General features: G+C 55.8%; 1 protein-coding gene across 3 annotated transcripts in view; it reads right to left on the reverse strand.

The window, feature by feature from the left end:
- CDH23 (cadherin related 23) overlaps positions 1 to 15,269 on the reverse strand; it is a 410,239-nt gene that overhangs the window by 179,714 nt on the left and 215,256 nt on the right. For 2 of the 3 annotated variants that reach the window (XM_075533399.1, XM_075533398.1), the window contains exons 11-12: positions 7,564 to 7,713; positions 6,998 to 7,156 (exon numbers count right to left, since the gene is read on the reverse strand). In XM_075533399.1, coding sequence (XP_075389514.1) covers positions 6,998 to 7,156; positions 7,564 to 7,713 — 309 coding nt within the window. Of the gene's footprint in view, positions 1 to 6,997; positions 7,157 to 7,563; positions 7,714 to 8,855; positions 8,862 to 15,269 lie in introns of all 3 variants that reach the window. The other variant, XM_075533397.1, reaches the window with a different exon arrangement.

Raw genomic sequence — 15,269 nt, forward strand, 5'->3', positions numbered from 1 at the left:
GACCCAGCTCTGATTTTGAGCTCTGGCCTCCATTCTTCGCTCTGGGGGAGCACTGGGCTGCAGATCTGAATGTGGCCCGTGGGAACCCACCCCCAGGTGCTGTGTGGGCTGAAGCTATGGCAGGTTCTTTCCGTCAAGCTGTCCGGCCATGGCATCCCCACGAGGCTTCTCTGCTGTGCCAGGCAGGGTCGCGTGGGTTGGAGCAGCTGTGAAGGTAACAGGCTGGCAAGCTGTAAGGGCTGAAGGCCTGGGTGGGAGAGGCACCGCTGCCATCCAGGGACAAGCCCCTGTTAAGCAGGGGCCTTTGCCCAGCAGGTAGCAAGCCACAGACCAGGGCCATGCCAGGGCGGAGGCTGGGGAGGCACTCCCAACAGCCTCTGCCCTCGTTGACAGTGCAAATTAAAACGCTTTCCTTTTCTGCATAATTTTTTTCCTGGGCACAACTGCCCATGAAACATTTTAATAACATCCCGGAAAAGGTCAGGGAGAAGGAATTTCACAGTCCCTGAGCAAGCAGCTGTAGAACGTTAGCCCCCCTGTGATCAAGGAGGTGGGGCGAGCGAGCTGACCGTGGTCTGGGGAAAGAGGGGCTGGGTGGTGGTGGGCGGCGGTGACGGAAGGGGATCTTGCAATGCCTGCCTTGTGACTGATGCGCTTCATGAATTTGGGTTTCTAGTTTGTGAGGTAGGCTAGCATCATGCCTTCCATTTCGATAGGACCACAGACAATCTCCGTGACCTGAGTGCTCCATGCCCCCGACTCGGCTGACTGGCGGCAACCGTGAAGCCCACCTGCAGCATGTGGAGGGTTAAATGAGTTAGACCTGTTGGAAAACAAACAGACCCGGGATCTGACCTGTGGGGAGGCGGCGGGGGGAGGGATGCAGTAGCTGCTCCCTCTTACCATTTTTACTCTTCGTTTGTAGCCCAGGCATAGATTCTAGCTAGCAGGCTTTGCTGATTTACCATCTAGAAATTTTGGACAAATTCTCACAAAGGCCAGTGGAATCCCGAGAATCACTTGGTCTTCTTCCAATCCAATAATTTACATCGTTGGAAGAAAATTATTCCGTAAAGCAGGTTCTGTCTTTCTGTTGCTTACGAGCTCTATAGGTGTGACAGTTTCGAATCTGTTTTACGAAAATCGTTTCACTTTTTATACCATTGTCAATTTTTTTAAAACTAAAGCAAGGATGGATGGATGCCGAAGTTGGAACCAATGCTGTTTGTACTTGGATCGCTAGGAGTGACCGCCGCACTAGTGGCACTGGTACGGCAGTTTGCCACATCTTCACGGGGATGACTTTTTAAGTGCGCACATGTGATACCTCGCTCAACAGGCTGGATGCATGTATCTTCAAACAGCACCCAGCTGACCTGTATGAGAAACAGGGAGTGGAGTTGACGGACAAACTGGAATACTGAGCTAAGCTACTTCACTGAAGAGCTGAACCAACAACATCACTTACTAAGCTCGTTAACGATGCACACACTGTTCCCGTGTTATCATGCTTTGAAATGTGACCTATTAAAAATAGGTCAAACGGAATAACTTCAGGGAAGCCCCTCAAATTTCCACTTTGTGAGACCCCCAACACTTTATTTCAGCACGAATACCAGCAGCACCCTACTGACGCGAGCCATGCACGTTTATATGGGTAGAGGCTGATGTTCCTCGTTTTGTTGATGAAGAAACTGAGGCACAGGAGATTAAGAAATGTGGTCAGGGTCCCAGAGCTAGAGAGAGACTTAGTTGGAATTTGAACACAGGCCGCCTGGCCCCAAGCCTTGTCGTCTTAACCACCAGGCTGCCGCCTTGAAGGCTTCGCACTGGCTTCAAGCTGTGTCCCTGAGTTGGGCTCAGAGCTGACAGTAAAGAGAGGAACGGAGCGGGGTCTGTCTATCCAGGTGTGTCCCTGGGTGACATGCTGGAACCCCAGGAAGCTTCTGGCACGCTCAGGTGAATGTCCACCTCTCTTGAGTCCCGAGTCTTTCAGAGGTCAGAGCTGTGTAGGTGATTTTGTGGATGGAAACCAAGTCAGAAGGACTTGGGCACTCAGCGCAGGGCAGCAGGAAGTGCTTCCCTACCTATGTGATATTTGCAAGATGGATTGTCCTAAGTGCCAAGTCCAGCTCCATGATAAGACTGTCAACACGCCGGGGAACAGGAGATGTTGTAGCAGAAAGAATAGACCACCTTCGGACCGTGCTCTGCACATCCACACAATCTTGTAGCATGTAGCCCAGTAGAACGCTGCCTGGAAGGAGCTGATCCGCCCCTACACACACACACACACACACACACACACACACACACACGCATGCACACACCATCCATTTCCTCTACATAGTTTTCTGCCACCTCTACTCACTGATGGGCAGTTCTTAAAACATATTTAGGTAATGATTACACAATAACATGCCTTTCTAGTGCACATTTACTCTTGCCTAAGAGTTTCTGTTTACCATCAGTATTTCCCCTGTGTTGATTATATTTAATGACTAGATAAAATTCTATCCTATGACTATTCAAAATATTTTTCGAATGCACACCAGGAAGCACACGACACAGCAACAAATATAATTCTAGTATCATGCGTAGCAATTGCTTCGTGACCTTTTGGCTAAGATCAAGTGCGGAATCATGTGCAGATTCTAGATGTTTGAAAAAAATGTTGCTGAATACCACACACAAAGAGGCCCTCTCCCAAAAGACGCTGTGGGATAATATATTGGACCATTTGGATCAGACAAGTCAAGCTCGCCAAGCTTCCAAAGTTAAACACACACACACACACACACACACTCTCTCTCTCTCTCTCTCTCTCTCTCTCTCTCTCTCTCTCTCTCTCTCTCTCTCTCTATCTATCTTCTTCACTCGTCATTAAATAAAGATGAGACCTTCTACTCCTGTAACCAGTTACAGTCTCAGAAACCCACAGGGGCAGGTCTGTCCCAGAGTGTCACTGCCGGTCAGAATCTACTTGATGGCAGTAAATGAGGAACATGATTTAAAAGCGCATTTTGAAAAGCTTGAAAACACAACATGACAAATACCAACTACTGAGTATCCAGCGGTCTGCGGCCACAGAAGCGTGAGAAAATCTAGTGAGCGCTGAAAGGGCTTCCGAGGGGCCGGGACTCAGGACCGTCGTCCAGGACATACTCAGTTTGTCTCTGAGGAGTGTTCTACACCCTCCCTCGGGGGTCAAAGCTCTCCCCGTCTGGACCAAAGAACAGTGAAGGAAATCCAAGATGCCGATAAACAATTCGACCAAAGGACCAATGGGCCACATCAACCTCAGCCCCCAGGATCTTGATACTGGAAGAGCTAGCTGATGCCGCTTACCACTATCCGCTACTCTGAAAGGGGACACAATAGAAAGTCCTAGGACGAGTGGAAGGAAAATGTGGAGCAAAACTGAAAAGTCTAAAAAAGACCAGGCTTCCTGGTCTGACAGAGATCAGTGAGACTCCCAAGATGAAGGCCCTTACTGAGCTCGCTCTCAGGGCTCAGCTTTCAGGCAAACAGTAGACAGGCCAATGATGTGAACAGGGACACGAGAGAGCTATGGTCTCCTTACGAGGATCACCCACATGCTGTCAGCGGGACACGTGTCCAGGCGGACAAGAGTACATCAGAGAGAGAGAGAGAGAGAGAGAGAGAGAGAGAGAGAGAGAGAGAGAGAGAGAGAGAGAGAGGAAGTGCTATATTGTGGGACTGCAGTCAGTGTCACACTGTGGGAAACAGAAAGGTTATTCCCGGGTTGTCCAACCATGTTCTATGCCAAACCTAAGGTGCTGCTTGCTAACACTGTGGTCACTGACTATACACTTGGAGGTTATCTGACTGAAGGTTGTCAGCCATCTAGAGCAATCAGACCCAGTTGTCTGTCCCACCCTAAGTAGGGCCCACTCCCTTCTGATAAGGATAGTGGATTGTTCCCCTGAAGGAGAGCCCAAAGACAAGGTCAAGCCAACTCAGGGAGGACCAAGGTTAGGCTGCCATCTTGACTCTAGAGCCTGCCTACCTTGTTACATGAATGCCTTCCTGTCACATGTATGCCTATTGTACAACCCCTTCCTGTTACGCATGCAGTTACCTGTCACGAGGGGGACTGGCACGCCCCTAAAGTGTATATAAGTGTATATTGGTAGAAATATATTTGCTCTCTCTGCATGGATCTGGCTCCTGAAGTCATGGCGGTTCCGGAGGTGAGCACTTCATGCTTTATCTTGTCTGATGTCTCTTTAATTTTACCCCTCAATTAAACCATCCCTTGGACCTATTCGTTTATGGGGGCTGCTACTTCACATCACACCCACACAATTGTGTATGGAAAATGGATTTGCTCTGAAACATCCACCCAAATCACAAAAAGAAGTTAAACAAACAAACACCCCCAAATCCACTGACAACACAGTCCTCCAGAAGTCTCGCCGAGGTCAGAGATCAATTTCACGTGACCACATAGTACATTGAATGAAGAGTCGGGAGAAAGCATGTGATGCCCTTCCAAGTAAATTCTTCCAGGAGTCAGGCAGTGAGTGCTGGATTCCAGGCTAGACCTTGGGTTCCTGCCCCCTCCAAGGGTGGGCCCAGCCACCTGCGCTCCAGGCCCCTGGTGGTGCCTTTAAGTGTGTGGTTGCTAACTGAAAAGTTCTAACACATGAGCTGCCCCTCGGGAGAAGCAAGAGGCAGTCTGGAGTCATGCAGATTGGCAGCCTGGGCACTCCTCTGTCCTACAGGGGCACTCGGCTCGGCGCACGCCCCGTGACCCGCCTTGCCCCTTCTGGGAACCGCGGTTCCAGTACCTAGGCAATACATCCTTCCAATGGAGGGTGGGCAAGGAGAGGGGGTGGGGTCGGGGGAGGCACTTCACAGGGAGACCCAGGAACTGGAGATGGGCCAGCCCTGGGCAGACACCCAGAGTCACCTACCGACCATGGAAGCTCATTGTTGGGCCCTGAGGAGCACTGGGAGAGGGGTCAGGAGTGTCTGGGGGTGGGGTGGGGTGCACGGGTAGAACCTATACTTGGGCCAACCCCTGCAGACCCCAGCGTTGAGGACCTCAGCTCACGCTCATCCGCACCCCTATTCCCACTCCAGACTGGACTGGGCTTGGTCCACCCTTGGCACACGGTAGGTGCCACCGCTCAGCCCTGGCCCTCCCCAGGGTCATGGGGACTTGGAACTGCACAGTGAGAACCACCATCCCCAGCAAGAATGCCTAGAATGTATCCTTGACCCCCACCAATCTGGGACCTGACACCTCAGCCCTTGGCCATGTGCCCCAGTCTTCAGGGACGCGGATCCTCTGCCTTTGTGAAGCACCCCCTCCCCGCCCCCCGAGACATAGTCTGCTTCTTGGATGCCCTTCTCCTTGACATTCAAAAGGGGCGGGGCCTGAAGGTGCTCGCCTTGGGTCCAGAAGGCAGGACCCTCTGGCTCCTGCCGTCCATCTGTCCCCAGGAGGCTGGGAATGGGCCCAGGAAGCCTTGAGCGCCGGGTGATTTATGGCAGGGAGCACCTTGGTGAAGGCTGGTGGAGCCAGGGACCTGGGGAGGCGGGGGTGTGATGGAAACAGCAGCAGCGGTAGCAGACTGACTGTTGACGTCTGACGGCCCGACTAGCTCAACATCTGTTTGAAATATTAATAACTGTCAGATGGGAAGGGCCTAGGGGCTCAATACAGTTTCATGCCATCTGCCTGTAAAGTAAACACATTTTGGAGCGGGGGGGGGGGGTGCCTGGTGTAGGCAAGCGTGGTCTCTGCACAGGGTGGGGATGAGTAAGACATGGGAGAGGGACCCCGGGGTCCGAGGACACGGAGTGGGCTGCAGTGAGTCGGACGCCATCGCACTGACCAAGCACCGACACACGGACTGCGCTGACCTCTTCGTGTCCACTCCTCTTGCTGCTTGCAGCGGAAGCCCCTTTGTGATAGGCTCGCTCCCCGTTTGCAGCCCAGATAATCTGGATGGGCTGGCCCCATCCCTGACCCTCTCTGGCATCTCAGGGTCACCACTGCAATGGGTTTCAGGGCGGCTCAACAAGCAGGCCCAAAGGGAAGCGACTCTGGGGCTCCGTGCTTCATTTCGGTGTGATCTACTGAAAGCACGGTTCGCGTTTGAGCCGCTGTAAAATGTATAATTCAGTAGCGTTAATTACACCCGCAATATTGTGTGACCACCACCACCACCTACTTCCAACGCTTTTTCACACACCAGACAGAAATCCTGCACCTGTCAGCAGTTAACTCCTCGCTCCCCAGCCCTTCCAGCCCACAGTAACCGCTCATCTACTTGGGTCTCTAAGACTCGGGCTCTTCTGAGCACTCCGGGACTCTGGTTGTCATGGGGGGGAGGTGTCCTTGAGTTTTCACGAGGCTGCTGTGCTAGCCAGGAGGAAGCCGCGAGGGGAAAGCAGAGCCCAGAGCTGGCCCAGGTTGGCTTCCTGCTCCCAAGAACCTGGACGCGGCCAGGCCTGCCGCAGACGGACCGCCCGCACTTTTTCTGCGTGAGTCACCCGCAGATTTCTGACCCTTGCCACCATGAGTGCTGGCCGAAGCGAGTGGACACAGGGAGGATCGAGGAGCCCTGGGAAAAGGGCACGCCCCAGTCAAGGGCAGCTGGAACTGCCCAGGCATCCCCGAGGGACCCATTCTGCCCGGTGCCTGTCCTCAGATAGGGAGGGTCACCCTCAGGGCTGGCATCCATCACCTCAGCCATGAGAGGGGCCTTCCAGGGCCTCTCCCTCGCAGGGACAAGGTAGAAAAACCAAAGTGTCCTCATGAATCTCACCTGTCTCCACAAGCTGCCTGATTCCTTTCTGCCTGTGCGCTGGCCGGGTAGCCCCACCCTGAGGAGGCCCAGGTGCGTTAGGTGCTCTGCCCGTGGCCGCACCCCCTTCTCTGGCCGCCCAGACGCCTTGGGCAAAATCCTCTGTTCTGGCCTGTCCCCGAGGGATCAGCGGCCGTGGGGCGGTGGGGACTTACTAGGACAGTCAGCACCGAGGTGCCCACGGTGACGTTCTCGTGCAGGCTGACGTTGTACAGGGGCTGGCTGAAGATGGGCCGGTTGTCATTCTCATTGATGAGGGCGATCTTCACCTTGGCGTAGCCCACGTGGTCCGGCACACTCTCGTTGGCAAAGAGCTGGGTGTGGAGAGCAGGGGCCTGGGTGAGCCCCGCCTGCTCCCAGGGCCTTCACCCCCCAAGTCCTCTTCAGGGCCTGCCTGTCCTGGGCCAGTCACTGCCCACCCCAGGTGCAGGCCGCTTCAATTTCCCGTCACTGTACTTGAGGGCCGGCTGGCCACTGAGAGTGTGGGGAGGGGCGGCTGCAGGGCCGGGCCGGCAGGAGGTGGGTATTGGAGGGAGTGTGGTGGGGCTGGAGAAACTCCACTCAGGTCCTGGACATTCACACCCCCGCCTGCCTCTTCCCTGGTAGTGGGCTTCTCCGAGCACTGAGCAGCCATACGGAGGACAGATGGACGGACGGGTGGGGGTGGGGATGGGGATGGCGACCCGCCCACTGGCCCAAGGAGATGGGGCGCGGGGCTTACATCGAAGTTGTAGCGGTCCACAGTCTCATAGTCCAGCGGGATGGCCACCCGCATGCGGATGTCGGCTTTCCCCTGGACGGAGGTGGGGGAGATGATGAAGTGGTGGGAGTTGTTCCCCACCAGGTAGACCTCGAACATGCTGTTCAGGCCCTGCACCAGAGGGAAAGAGAAGCCAGTCAGCAGAGGCACACGAGGGCAGGGCGGGCACGTGGACGCCGTACAGGACTTTGCAGGGGGACTGCAAGTCAGGAAGAGCAGGGCTTCCAGTGGCGTCCCTCTACCTACCATGTACTGCCTGCCCCCTCCTCCCAGGTCCAGGTGCTCCGGAGCCTCCTCCAGCCCCCGCCCCCCCAGGGGCCTGCAGGTTCCCCCCTCCACCCCAGGGCCTAGGTTCACCTTCCATCTCCTCTCCCTCTCCTCCACCCCAGGGGGCCCAACAGACAGGGGTCTGCCTGCCACAAGGCCCAGCGGGTGATGGGGGGTGAGAGGAAGGAGGGTCCCAGTGGGAGCAGCAAAGGCAGGAGGAAGGTGGCGTGGTGCGCAGTTGGGACAGGGAGGCCTCCAGGGATAGAGCAGTCCCCCAGCCCTCTCCTCACTGTGGCAAGTGCAAGGAGGAGAGGAGACAGCCCAGAGAGAGTGCCAAGGAGAGTCCCTTTCTGCCCCCTGTGGCCAGGGAGGTGATGGGCTGGGGTCCCTGGACAAGCACTGCTGTGGACAGGCACCGTATGGGTTGGTTCTCAGGTGCTCCAAAGCATTTGCTGAATGAATGTTTTCTCATCTTACCAACAGAAAAAAGAGCTGCCTTCCAGCCTCCAGCCTTTTCTCCGGGCCTGGGGGCCGGCCTCATGCCCTGTGGCTTGCCAGGGGACATGAACTGGGCTCCTCTAGCCCCTCCTGCCAGCCCTGGGGTCCAGGCAAGCAGTGGGGTGTGTGTCTCTGGGCCTCCAGATCAGAGCGACCCCCTGCAGACGGGGTGGGCTCAATGCTTCTCTGGCCCGGCCTGCTGTGGTGGTGGAGGTCCCCATCTCCCTCCTGTGGAAGCTGTCCTTCAGACAGACGGGGCCATTCCATTCTTGGAGGGACACTGGTAGCCAGGGCTGGGGTAGGGGGCAGTTTGGCCATTCTGACAGGTGACCCCAACATCTCTTCCTCCCCTGAACCTTGGCACCTTGACCATAGGGCTTGAGGAGGTGAGAGAGCGTGTGAGGGGGCTGAGGTGCACACTCTGAGAAACCCCCACCCGCAGTGCCCATAGCTCCCTACGCAGCCCCGGCCCCTGCAGGCTCACTTACCAAGTTCTGCCAGTGGGAGTTGGTCAGTCAAAGGAAATGGAGACAGAGAGAAGGAGCCCAGAGGATGGAGAAGGGGAGGAAACCAGAGAGAAAAGACACTGTGAGATATTAGGTCACAGGGAGGCAGAAGGGCCAAGCAGAACCCCAGGCCCACACCCTGCTGAGAGGAATAGCCCTCTGGCCTGGGATGGGCCGCGTCTTAGTGGCCTGAGGAAAGAGAGGTTTGGGGATTGGAGAGGTCAGTGCAGGCCACACTGAGAAAAGGGGAAGGACACAGGGGAAAAGGCAGGAAGGGGAGGAGGGAGGAAGGGGCCTGAGCTCTGCTCCTTAGCCACTCTATCCTACCAGCTAGCCACAAGCACTAAGGGGCAGAGAGGCCTGGGTCCCCAAGTCCTACTTCCAGGAGCAAAACTTCTGTAGGAAGCAAGCTAAAACAGGGCCCTGTTTTTACTTTCCTAGCACCGAAAATTAAAGATGATGAACAATTTTCAAATTGATCAAAAGGAGCATAGTAAGCAAGACCCCCTGTCCCAATCACCCAAGACCCCCTGTCCCAATCACCCAAGACCCCCTGCCTCAATCACCCAAGACCCCCCTGCCTCAATCACCCAAGACCCCCTGTCCCAATCACCCAAGACCCCCTGTCCCAATCACCCAAGACCCCCTGCCTCAATCACCCAAGACCCCCCTGCCTCAATCACCCAAGACCCCCTGCCTCAATCACCCAAGACCCCCTGCCTCAATCACCCAAGACCCCCCTGCCTCAATCACCCAAGACCCCCCTGCCTCAATCACCCAAGACCCCCCTGCCCCAATCACCCAAGACCCCCTGCCTCAATCACCCAAGACCCCCTGCCTCAATCACCCAAGACCCCCCTGCCTCAATCACCCAAGACCCCCCTGCCTCAATCACCCAAGACCCCCCTGCCTCAATCACCCAAGACCCCCCTGCCTCAATCACCCAAGACCCCCTGTCCCAATCACCCAAGACCCCCCTGCCTCAATCACCCAAGACCCCCTGCCTCAATCACCCAAGACCCCCTGCCTCAATCACCCAAGACCCCCCTGCCTCAATCACCCAAGACCCCCCTGCCTCAATCACCCAAGACCCCCCTGCCTCAATCACCCAAGACCCCCCTGCCCCAATCACCCAAGACCCCCTGCCTCAATCACCCAAGACCCCCTGCCTCAATCACCCAAGACCCCCCTGCCTCAATCACCCAAGACCCCCCTGCCCCAATCACCCAAGACCCCCTGCCTCAATCACCCAAGACCCCCCTGTCCCAATCACCCAAGACCCCCCTGCCTCAATCACCCAAGACCCCCCTGCCTCAATCACCCAAGACCCCCCTGCCTCAATCACCCAAGACCCCCCTGCCTCAATCACCCAAGACCCCCCTGCCTCAATCACCCAAGACCCCCCTGCCTCAATCACCCAAGACCCCCCTGCCTCAATCACCCAAGACCCCCCTGCCTCAATCACCCAAGAGCCCCCTGCCTCAATCACCCAAGACCCCCTGTCCCAATCACCCAAGACCCCCCTGCCTCAATCACCCAAGACCCCCCTGCCTCAATCACCCAAGAGCCCCCTGTCCCAATCACCCAAGACCCCCCTGCCTCAATCACCCAAGACCCCCTGTCCCAATCACCCAAGACCCCCCTGCCTCAATCACCCAAGACCCCCCTGCCTCAATCACCCAAGACCCCCCTGCCTCAATCACCCAAGAGCCCCCTGCCTCAATCACCCAAGAGCCCCCTGCCTCAATCACCCAAGACCCCCCTGCCTCAATCACCCAAGACCCCCCTGCCTCAATCACCCAAGACCCCCTGCCTCAATCACCCAAGACCCCCCTGCCTCAATCACCCAAGAGCCCCTGCCTCAATCACCCAAGACCCCCCTGCCTCAATCACCCAAGACCCCCTGCCTCAATCACCCAAGACCCCCCTGCCTCAATCACCCAAGACCCCCCTGCCTCAATCACCCAAGACCCCCCTGCCTCAATCACCCAAGACCCCCCTGCCTCAATCACCCAAGACCCCCCTGCCTCAATCACCCAAGAGCCTCCTGCCTCAATCACCCAAGACCCCCTGTCCCAATCACCCAAGACCCCCTGCCCCAATTACCCAAGACTACTTGCCCCAATCACCCAAGAGCCCCCTGCCCTTGTCACCCAAGACCTCCCTTCCCCAGTCACCCAAGGGCCCACTGCCTCTGTCACCCAAGAGCCTCATCCAACAGCCTGTTCTAGCTCCGCTCCCCACCCCCCCACAGGAAATTGATGCCTCTACTCGAATGAGTGTTCTGTATGAAGGTAAGTCAAAAGGTGTGAGTATATACAACAGAAAGTTTGTCATTTGTAAATTACAGCCCAGTGTGGCAGTTCCATAATCTGGTATCAATTTGGACTTGAGAGGATTAAGAGGGAAGGGGTGGAGTCTAGTCCGTCATCTGGGTCATAGCCAATGAGGCCTCTGTGTGGGCCTGGCCTTCTCCTGAGGATTCTGGGACTCCTGTAATTCCTCCCTGTAGGGGAAGACTCTCTCTGCTCACTCCCTGTGAGACATCTCTGATGAGAAGCCACATAAAGCTACCATGATGCAGTCAGAACCCTGGGAGCTGGAGAAGCCACGTGGAGACCCCTGCCAGTGCTGAGATGCTCACACCACCACTGGATCCACAAGACTTTCCACCCTGTGATCGTCTTGCATTCAGTGTCATTATATGTGTTTTGCGAATCTGAAGAAGTCTTTATAGATTGGTAGCGGACATATGGGCTAATATCGGACTTATGGACTTGATCTGGACTGGGCTGGGGTGTTTTCTTGATATTCAACTACTCCTCAATATAAGCTCTTTCTTATACCCACATGAGTATTTATGCATTTGTTTCTCTAGTCCACCTGGACTGACACACCCAGTGACATGATGCCCACCATGCTGTGAAGCCATCCCCACTACCCCAAAACTCCAGCAGGCACTCAGCCCCCATGGCCTCCTGGCAGTCACGAGCAACCTTGGGCGCTGGGCCTTCACCTGGTCTGTGCTTCATGCACGAAGGATTGTGCTTGTGCTTTTGTGCGTGGCTGAGTTTCAGGCCCATCCATGCTGTAGTATGAGGATGCAGGGCGTTCCTGCGTGCTGACCCTGCTCCCTGTCACTTTGCTGAAGTCATCTGCTAGTCCCAGCAGTTTTTCTCTCTCTGTGTGTGCGTGCGCGCACGCATGTATTATTCAAGGTTTTCTAGATAAACTTTCACACCCACTCTTAATGGGAGTAGCTTTACTTGTTCCTTTCCACATTGGATGCCATTGATCTAGCTATCATCAGTTATTTTTTCCCAACTACTCTGTCTAGAACTTCAGTACAATGTCCAATAGCAGTGGTGAGAATGGCATGCTTGACTTGTTCCTGATCTTTAAAGGAAAAGTTTTCTGCCTTTGAACACCGAGCATTGCGGTGCAATGAATTACTTAATAGGGCTCTTCCAGCTATATAGTCTTTAATTCTCTCCGAATGATGGGTGGGACTATGCAAATAAGGCGTATGGAACCCTGGTAGGTAGAGTGGTCACCTGTGCCATCTCCCTCAGGTTTAAGATGTGACTCCAGGGGAAGAAAGAGAAGGGTCAGTTACCATCAAGAAGAGACGTGTCATGTGGACTGGGCACCTCCGGGACTCGGGAGACACGGAGCTGTGACACTGGTGATGGCAGCGATGGTGAGAAGCAGTGGCAGAGATGGGGCAGCAGAGATGGAACCAAGAGACCAGCAGGAGATACCACAATTTGCTTCCTGACCCCGGACCTAGGACCCACCTTCACGCTGAGGCTACTGGCGGAGTGAGGTGGCCCTGGACAAAGGGGCCAAGCGGGGCCAAGGGCTGGAGAGAGGGGTGCCCGCAGGCATGGCTGAGCGGAGGCTGTCCCCACTGAAGAACCACATTCTGAGTAGTAGTTTTCTGATCCTGCTATTTCCCCCATAAGCCCCACCATCGTGAGTACAGCCTGGGGGATGTGTGGCTACTGCCCTGCATTGCTGAGCCCATTGGAGGGGGGAGCACCTCGGGAGGATGTGGGGGAGTGGAGGCGTCTGACCGCTGCCTCAGAGGGACCAGCCTTGGGCTAATGAGGCAGACTGTGCTCTGTCTCCCCGTGGGAAGTCAGACGGCGCCCTGCCCTCACACTTCTTTCACAAAGAGGAGGCCGGTTACGGATTGTCCTCAGCGCATCCTGATCATGTCCGGAAGTCCCCTTCCACTCCAATTTACTGAGTGCTTTGATCATGAACGAGTGGGGTTTAATCAATCAGGGCCACCTGGAGGGATGCACCGAGCACCCCAGGCCTGAATTTAAGAGAAAACGGGCAGGTAAGACACAGCAGAGGAGGCTGCCCAGAGAACAGGAGCTGTGGGCTGGCTTCAGGCAGGTAGAGAGAACAGACCAGCAGAGAAGGGATTCTAAGCCGAGTAAGAGAACTCAAACAAGCCTCGCCCAAGTCTGGAGGAACCCCAGTGGCACATCCCCGCTTGCTGCCACCGAAAGACTGTGTGGTTCATACCCAGCAGCAGCAGAGCCCACTGAGAGGGGAAGATGTGGGCATGGAGCTACAGAACCCCATGGGGCTGCGCCCTCTTCTTCAGGGCCTCTCTGAGTCGGACGTGACTCAGTGGCAGAGGGCTTGGTTTGGGGGTGGGTCTCAATCCTTGGCGTGTCGCAGGAGTACCTGGAAGGTTGGTTCAACTGCGGACTGTTGCCCTTTACTGCCACCACCCCTCCCGGGGCTCTCCCCTGTCCTTCAGGATCCCTGTGAGTCAGAATCTACTCAGTGACAGTACGATTGTTTTGTCCATTTGGGAGTGGGACCTGAGACTCTAAATGTCTAGCAATCTCCAAGTAATGTCGATGACCCTACACTAACCTTGAGTTGTGTCACGTTATCCAGCAAGCAAAGTAAGCACAGGCTCACTTGGCCTTGCTTTCTAGCCTGCGGGGAACAGTTCCACAGTTTTCACCCCCTTGAAGATTGTGCACCTAGGTCTGGCGGGCAGCTGTCTCTCTCCCAGCCCCACAGCACCTTCCAGCAGAACCAAGGCCTCTTTGCACCTCTGCCCCTGACAGGTGTGGCGCACACAGCACAGGACGCACAAACACCTGCAGTGAAACTGCTCCTGGGGCAAACCTCTAAGCAGCTCCTCTCTGTCCTGTAGAGCCGCTAAGCCTCGGGGCTGATTTTGGCCATCCACTCCTGCAGTGTCCCTGGATGGGGCACATCAGTGTGCCTTGCTGGAGGTCTGAGCTCACTTGGAGGCACAGCAGAAGAAAGGCCAGGCGGTCTTCCATTGAAAACCCCATGGAGCGCGGTTCTCCTGTGACACACTTGGGATTGCCACGATTTGGGATTGACCGGGGGCAACCGGTTCTAAGCAAAGGTGTGGACGGGGCAGGCAGGTGAGCACCGAGCAAAGGGTCCGTTCAGGGGAGCCCGTGTGGTTGGTGGGAGGGATGGCGTCACCACTTTGAGAACTTCAACATTGTTTCCATGGGGAGGTGGGGGGCGCACTCTGAGCTCGTGAGCAGAGGGACCCAGTGGTGAAGGGGAAGGGTGAGCATGGCAGCCGCCTCGGCACAGCCGCTGCCCGTCAGTGCTGCCGTGGAATACCACACAGAAACACTGGAGCAGGAGCCCTGACCTAGTGCTTACACGCTGAGGTCAGCGGGTCAACACCCCCAGCCAGTCCGAGGGAGGAAAGGAAGGGCCTTCTAAATCCATCAAGAGTCTTAGAAACCCACAGATGGCGTGAGTTAGCAGGGAGGGGTCTTCTAGGCTGCGTTTCTACCCACACCTTTGTAATTCTCACCAAATGATGGGTGGGACTGAGCAAACAGGGCTCTGGAAACACACATGGAGAAGATTGGGCGGTTTTGGCAGTCCACTGGGTAGACAGACAAGCGGAGTCATCTCGGAAGCAGAGGAAGAGCAGCAGTAGGGGTGGTGGTGGTGGTGCGTGTGCAAGGCTCTGCCTGAAGTGGTGGAGGCTGTGTGTGTGTGTGTGTATGTGTGTGCATGCCAGGTCTCTGCCTGGAGTGGTGGAGGCTGTGTGTGCATGTGCATGCAAGGTCTCTGCCTGGAGTGGTGGAGGCTGTGTGTGTGTGTGTGTGTGTGTGTGTGTGTGTGTGCATGCCAGGTCTCTGCCTGGAGTGGTGGAGGCTGTGTGTGTGTATGCCAGGACTCTGCCTGAAGTTTTGGAGGCTGTGTGTGTGTGTGTGTGTATATGTGTGTGTGTGTGTGTGTGTGCGCGCGTGCAAGGTCTCTGAAGTGGTGGGAGCAGCACAGGCCGCGTTACTGGGATTGTGAGGCGGGGCAGAGGGGCAGCACGGAGACCGTGAGGCAGCACAGTGGGTTTTCCAACAACCA

This window comes from Tenrec ecaudatus, chromosome 16, assembly GCF_050624435.1.
Source record: "Tenrec ecaudatus isolate mTenEca1 chromosome 16, mTenEca1.hap1, whole genome shotgun sequence".
Lineage (NCBI taxonomy): Eukaryota > Metazoa > Chordata > Mammalia > Afrosoricida > Tenrecidae > Tenrec > Tenrec ecaudatus.